This window comes from Eleutherodactylus coqui, chromosome 7, assembly GCF_035609145.1.
Source record: "Eleutherodactylus coqui strain aEleCoq1 chromosome 7, aEleCoq1.hap1, whole genome shotgun sequence".
Lineage (NCBI taxonomy): Eukaryota > Metazoa > Chordata > Amphibia > Anura > Eleutherodactylidae > Eleutherodactylus > Eleutherodactylus coqui.
Genome location: NC_089843.1, coordinates 24131043 through 24138835, shown reverse-complemented (window position 1 = coordinate 24138835; position 7793 = coordinate 24131043). Strand labels below are relative to the sequence as shown.

Below are 7793 nucleotides of genomic sequence, written 5' to 3'. Positions count from 1 at the left end.
GGCCGCCCGCCACTTCTTCCACTCTGTCCCTGCTTTATACCCCGGTCTAATCCAGTTTGGACTGACATCTAAGAGGTTCTGTCTTTCTCTGCTTTTCTGAACGAAGCACAAACGGGGCATCTTTCCCCGATTGCAACTAGAATAATCTGCTCCCCTTTCTGAGCTGACTTGTCCTTTTTCTGGGACATATACTGCTTTTTCTCCTTTGCCATCCGGTTCTAAGGGCATTTTCCCTAATACGCACGGATTGGACATACACCAACTGTGTTAGAGCGGAGGCATAGGAATTATAGGGGAGCGGTCTGATATAACAAAGTCGGACAGATTAACAGATGTGCCAAACAAACGGGCACTAATCTGTATCGATCTGAGAAATTTGACAGACCTAGCAGGGAACATTCAGGGGGTCATTATTAGGCAACACTCTAGCAGCGGGCAACTAAGCTAGATCTGAGGCTGTCATCCGCTACCTTGAGGTGCCACTTGACATACCTGAAGTGATATTGGTATATATCACTTTATATGCCAGAATCTAACTAAAAAGACCATTTAAAACAAAATCCGGCAGCGGCACTAACTTAAGATACCGCGTCGGAAATATCGAATAAGTGGCACCACTCAAACAGGACCAAATCATCGTTAACGTCCTGTTTTAGTAACAATCTTGCTCTATTGCTCTATGACTATTTAGATACACGAATTAATGGGTGATAATCACCCGCGCTCCTGAGGAACTGCCCTCTATCAGGACAGGGAAACGCGTCGAGCCTTCTGAACCTTGAGCCTTTTGAGCCCTTCTTGTTCAGCATCATTGATGTGCAATGAGCCCATGTTCCTAGCACCTTTATATGTGTCAACAGAAGTGTGCTGGAACTGAGCACCCATTGAAAACCTTAAGCATCATCAATATGCAAAACAATATCGTGTTTTAAGTGAGCCTTCTGAGCCTCTCTTGTTCAGTACTGCTGATGTACAATGAGTCCATGCTTCTAGCACATGTTTATATGTCAACAATAATGTGCTAAAACTGAGTACTCATTGAAAATTGTTTCAAGCATCATCAACATGCTAAACAATATCGTTTTTTAAGTGGGTATCAATTTGTGTACCGCACCAGTTCTCAAACATCTATCCTCCAGTTTTGGACACAGAAAGGGGGTATAAAAAATCTTTTCTTTTTGTCAACTATTGGAACCTCTACCCGGTCTCTATATCTATGAGCGGTATTTACTCCCCCTATTATACCTGGGAGACACATTACCCCACACGATCCCTAACTAGGGCTGATCCCTTTCATATGTGTGTTACTTGCTCTTTTGTGTATCGTCTGTAAGTGTTATATGTGAGCCCATGTTCTTAGTATTTATTAATAAAAGTCATTAAATTTTAAATATCTATATCTGTGAAGGGTCTCTAAAAAATTATATAGATTTCTATACCACTGTGATTTAATTATGTACACAATATGCGCATATTCCTGACACATACGGACTTATTCATTGAAGAACTGTGACTGGCATTGATTAGGGACTAGCACTCATGAGACACTGTGTAAAGTACTATATTAGTGGGTACTATGACCTGTAGTGTTTAAGGGCACATTGATGTATCTCTGTCATGGTAACTCTGTATGAATCATTCTTGGGACACCACTAATACTTATGAGGGCTCTTATTAATGTTTTGTGCTAATATTGAAGAACTGTGACCATCACTGTCATAGACCACCACAGAGGGATAAGTAATTTTTAGACTGGTAGAAGTGTACTGCTGGAGCAAACATCTCAAGAATGCAACTGAGGTGGCATTGTTATATGTAACAGCTAAACATTAACATGTTTTCTGTGTTTTCTATAAACTTATTTGAAAATGAGTAAATTCTCACTGTCAGAGTTCACTAAACCTCTCTATACCCCTCTCATGCTAGCTCAGGTAGAAACAATGTGTGACTCAACATCAGCTGTCCTCATGATCTACTCTGACACATTATTCCCACCTTGTGGATGGATAAGGTGCCTGAGGTCTAAAAACAGCTCTAAATAATTGTAGTTAGACAAAATCTGTAACACCACATGACATATAGAAGGTAGTTTACAAAATACACTTGGCCCAAAAAGTTATAGTAAAGTCTATTTGGGTTACCTATACTATTTCCTTTGCTTAGTAATTTGACAAAGGTTACATATCAATAACTGCAACATATTCATTATAATTGTTTTTTTTTTGTATCATGTAATTAGAATTTTAATACATTTTATACGTTTGTATTTCCTAATCAGAAGTCTGTAATATGTGAACATAAAACATATAGTTTTAGCTTTTTTATATGTAAATGCATACTGTTTCATATATGTACTTTCTACATGGTTGATTTACATCATTTATCATTATTAGCAGGAAACTTTAGGATTTTGCTGATATTTCTAGATATTCTTACTAAATATGAAGGTTTTTTTATTCATTTCAGATTTACACAAAATTATATGACATTTTGGAAAAAAAACACAACCTAAAAGTCCAGCGCTGGACACCATTACTGCAAATATCTCCACTGCCACCATGTATTTCCCTCTGGTGCTCAGATGAGCTGGGATCATGGAGATCCAGACACTGCAGAACAGCAGCATGCTGAAGGTGATGTACTTGGCCTCATTAAAACTGTCCGGTAATGTCCTCACCATGAAAACCAGAACAAAGCTCACTGCTGCCAGGAGCCCCATATACCCCAATACAGAGTAGAATCCAATAACAGAACCTTCATTACACTGAATGATAATCTTACCAGGATAAGACTGAGTGTCCAGGTCTTGGAATGGGGGAGAGATTGATAACCAGATCAAACAGATAACAGCCTGAATAGATGAACCCAATAACACTATGGTATAGGGCAGCTTCACACCCAACCATTTTCTCCAAGGGCTTCCAGGTTTAGTAGATTTAAATGCAACACAGACCATAACAGTCTTGGCAAGAAGTGAAGAAATGGCTATTGAGAAGATGATTCCAAAAGTGGTCTCACGTAATCTGCAAGTTACATCGATAGGACGACCAAGAAACAAGAATATGGAGAGGAAGTTCAGGATGATGGAGACCAGGAGGAGATAACTCAGGTTTCGGTTATTAGCTTTAACAATAGGAGTGTCCCGGTAGTAAATAAATATTCCAAGTATCAAACTAGTTATAAGACAGCCAAAGATTGAAAGAAATGAGAAAACTGCGGCAATTGTGTCATTGTGATAAGAGATGAATTCTATGATTTTACGTTGGCATTGGTCTCTCTTTTCATTTGACCATTCATCATCTGGACATTTAATGCAGTTATCAGCATCTAAAAGTAGCAAGAACATAATATTGTCAGTGCCGGATCAAGGTTCCTCAGCTCAACCAGAGGAAATGAGGGTTCAGCCTCCAATTATATACATGTACAGTGGTGTAACTTGTGACTGCTGGGCCCACATGCAAAATCTGTAATTGGGTCCTCCACCCATAATGCATCAATTATAGTACTGGTATAGTACATTGCAGTGGTTGATCCTTTTATGATGTATTTGTGTTAATTAGTTTGCCTATAGAGAGAATTGTTCATGGAGAATATAAGAACCTAACAGGATTTGTCTATTGTATTCCATCCACCAGAATATGTACATATACGATGACCATGTGATACTGGAAAAAGTATCATCATATCAATCATCACTACAAATGATATCACTTTAGCCTCATATACCGGTTATATTGGATATCTCTCCTTCTGAACATGTGTCACAATCATAGCAGCAGGCATGGATTGTTTTTCCTGTCTTTTTCCTGCTTCCAGGTGAACATTGGTTGGAACAGCGGGATACTGGGATCTAAATAAGAGGAAACCACCTTTAATGATACTTTGCTACTATAATAACTGCAGAAAAGACGATTTCTAGTAATATTAGTATCAATAAGTGATATTTCTGTGGATTTTGAGAATACTAATGACATTACCGCAGTTCTTGGACCTCATTTAGATCCAGGCTTCAACAGCCAGTGTTATATTCCCCAAAAGCTCACAAATTCAGTCTGGCATATTATTACATTAAAATAAGAAAAAAATACATTCGCAAAAACCATCCTGAAAATTTCAGAGTTGTATTGTACTTTTTAAATATTTCTCTCTAATGAATATATTTGGCTCATAATTCAGTTGCACAAAGTACATTTTTAACCTCTTGGTGACTTCTTTTGTGCTACACTGGTCATTCCTTTTTTTTTCCATTCAGTGCAGTTCTGCAAGACCTTGTATTTTGGAGGATGCATTGGCGTACAGAGGGAGTGATCACTGGCTACCACCAGATTCGCAGGGAGGCAGATTGTGAAAAACTCTCCAATGACTCCAAAAGATCTGTAGCAAGATGTCGTGGCAGCAGACAATTAGGATTCTGTTTGCAGAGTAAGGCCAACACTAAACACTGAGGGCCTTAATGCTCCTCTAAGACTGAAGGAGGAAGAATGAAGCTTACGCTAAAAAGAACACCCTGCATATAGTGAAGCATGGCGATGGCTCGGTGATGATTTGCTTCCTCTGCCACTGGAAACCTGCAATGTGTGTAAGGCAAGATGGATTTCATCAAGTATCAAGGAATCCTAGAAGAAAAACTTCATGCTTTCTGTGAGGAAGCTGAAGTGTGGACGTCATTGGACCTTCCAACTGGCAGGTTGTGTTTCTGGGACCTGTAGTTCTATGGATTTACAGGAGCACAATTCCACAGGTGTGGGATTATTGAGCTAGCTGGATGTGGTGTTCTCCCACCAGCCTATCCCCACTTGTCTGCTGTACATATAAACCAGCATCTCTTTCTAGAGGATGCTGGTTGCCCACTACCCTGGTATATGTATTAAAGTATGTTGTTGTGTAGGTGTGTACAGTGACATGTACTGAGTGTCTGTGCAGGTGGCTGGACATGGGAATCCTGTTCAGTGTAAATGGTGTTCTGTGTAGTATACAATTTATGGTGTGTTCTTGTGAACTGTGTCCTGTGCTGCTTGGACCGTTTACCATATAGGGTGAGGTAAGTCCCTAGGTTCCAGAGGGGGTCATCCCTGTCAGGACGATCACCCCACATACAGGCAGGATTCACATGGTTGTTGTCTTGTGAGAGTATAGAACCACAAGACAACGAGGCCCCCTGAAGCGGGCTCATGGGCTTAGGTGTTTTGGCCAAAACATGAACCAATACCACATACCTAATCTATTCCATCAGTGTATGCATGCTGGTATGCTAGGTGAGTGTTTTGGGTCATTTGTCAGTCTGGGTATTATGTCTGCCTGTGAGTCCCAGTTGAGACTGTTATGCAGTTCACTTGTTTTTGGTGTTCCATGTGTGCAGCTCTCTAGTTTATGGAGGAATTAGACGCAATTGACGTAACACTAACAGGACATTGATCCCAAGCATACTTCAGAATCCACCAAGACCTGGTTTCAGTAGAATTAACTCCCACTGTAGCACCTCCAAGTATGAAATCTGCATGGTGCTTAATCTAAAGCCACACCGTCAATGGCTCAAGTAATCCAAGAATAAAACAAAACAGATAGCACACATTTGAAGGAACTTTCTTGCAATTAAGAAAGCGCTTTATGAAGTTTAACTCCTGAAGTCAGCAAATAAGCAATGTTTTTGGCAATGTTACTTATCAAGTCACATGTAGGTAAATATATGTAAAAGACATATTCAGCTTGTCAAGAAGGCAGGCGTTCTTGATGGGTCAAAAGCAATGAAAAACGTGGAGCAGCAGATCCATGCTAACCAGTAGAGGTGACTCTGATATCCTTGCATCCACAACTCAACATTTTTTCTACTGGTTTTGACTCTTTGAGAACTATTCTTGCCTTCTTGACAACCTTGATACGTCCATATAAATAAATTATATATATATATATATATATATATATATATATATATATATATATATATATATACAAAGTGATAGATGGCTTTGCCCAAAATTGTTCTATTGGTTGACTTAACAAAGCACCTTTTTAATTGAAAGAAAATTCCTTCAAGTGTATCCTATCTAGGGGGGTGACTTAGCGGCACAGCAAGCAGAGGCACATTGTGAGAGCTCCAGGATATATTTATGAAAAAGCAAGCATCTGCTTCTAAAGTTTGAATTGCTTCCTGCTGTGGATCACCTGGTTTCTTTTCTCCTCACCAGGAGTTCTCCTGGAAGTCTCTCCAAAAGATTCTGCTATGCTGCAGCGCCTGCATCTCGACTATACCTGCTGCTGGTACACTGATGTGGAGCCCATCTGCCTCACGATTTTCACTCCTGGAGTGCCACATGAAGGCATGGCTAAGGAGACCAGTACCTAGGAGAGATCTCCTTCACCTGATATCGGAGGTGAGCAATACCCACCTGCTCTGAAATCCTGCTGCACACAGCTGACTATGCTGTCACAGCACCCAGTCCTCTACTACAGTACCAGAAGTCAGGCACCCCACAGCTTCCCACAGAGTCCTGTTGTAACACTGCTCCAGCGGTGCTACATAAATAAGGTCCTCCATCTTCTGGTTCTTATTGAGGACTACTGTCTCCCCATTACCCAGGGCCTGAAATCTTTTATCACTGCGGGTATAACTCTGCCACATTTTCTATCAGTTCTGTGAACTCTGCACCTACATAGGCCTTGAATCACATACATTGTCTTGAAAACCTACCAGACCAAATGCATCACTTGCACCTATGAGTTTTCTCCTCCTCTGCTACTTAAACAGCCGCCAAGCACTCCAGACTTATTGGAGAGAATGATTCCATGTCATGATTACTGACTATTTTAAAAAGAAGTCAGAACCAGTGCTTCTCTCCCTTCACTAACTCACCCAAGACAATCACTTAATGTTCTACATACTTTATCCCTCCAGGGAATGAGAAGCATTTTTTAATCCAAATTCAGCATTATTCAGGAATAGAAATCAACGAACATACTCGGCCACGCCCATTTTTTACTCGAGCACCGCGATTTTCGAGTACTTCTCTACTCGGGTGAAAAGATTCGGGGGGCGCCGTGGGTGAGCGGGGGGTTGCAGAGGGGAGTGGGGGGAGAGTTAGAGAGACAGAGCTCCCCCCTGTTCCCCACTGCTACCCCCCGCTCCACCATGCCATCCCCTGCGCCCCCCGAATCTTTGCACCCGAGTAGCCAGCTACTCGAAAATAGCAATGCTCGATCGAGTAATTACTCGAAACGAATACGTTCGCTCATCTCTATTCAGGAACCTTCCCGGTCAGAAACGTAACTCCTAATATCTTCACTGTCCCCGGGTCTGATTTCTAAAGAATATGATGGCCGTAGTCACCATTCCTCCCCTCCTAAACCTACCTTACTTTTAGCCTGGGAGGAATAATTTGGGACCTCTTTCTCAAAAGAGACTTTTTTCCTTTAAACTCTGACACTCCCATTGCTTTTGTAGATGTGTTAAAATTCAGGAGAATTCTTTCAAAACCCTGACTAAGTGGTACCAGAACCCTTGACTTCCTTTCTAAACTAATTTAATTCCTTCAGACAAGTGCTAGTGGTGCAATGCTTATCCCAGTACAAGCTCTCACATTTGGGTGGACAGTCCTAAAATCCTAAATTTCTGGAACACAATATCTGACTCTATCAAACGAATTACAGGCAAAACGATTTATTTAGCCCTGACACTTCTACTACTCTGGCTTTACACAAAATCTTTCCTTCCTAAATGTAATGAGCTCATTACACAAATGATCACTGCAGAAGAAATGACTCATTCTAAAGCACTGGAGATACCAAGAACCACGTCC

At 40.8% G+C, this 7793-nt stretch overlaps 1 protein-coding gene across 1 annotated transcript; it reads right to left on the bottom strand.

Moving 5' to 3' along the window:
• Positions 1-2422: 2422 nt before the first annotated feature.
• Positions 2423-6321, bottom strand: LOC136573441 (vomeronasal type-2 receptor 26-like). The gene is made up of 3 exons (XM_066574730.1): positions 6250-6321; positions 3727-3850; positions 2423-3327 (listed from the first exon to the last, which is right to left on the bottom strand). Exons 1-3 carry the CDS (start codon positions 6319-6321, stop codon positions 2423-2425), a joined length of 1101 nt encoding a protein of 366 aa, XP_066430827.1.
• Positions 6322-7793: the final 1472 nt, after the last annotated feature.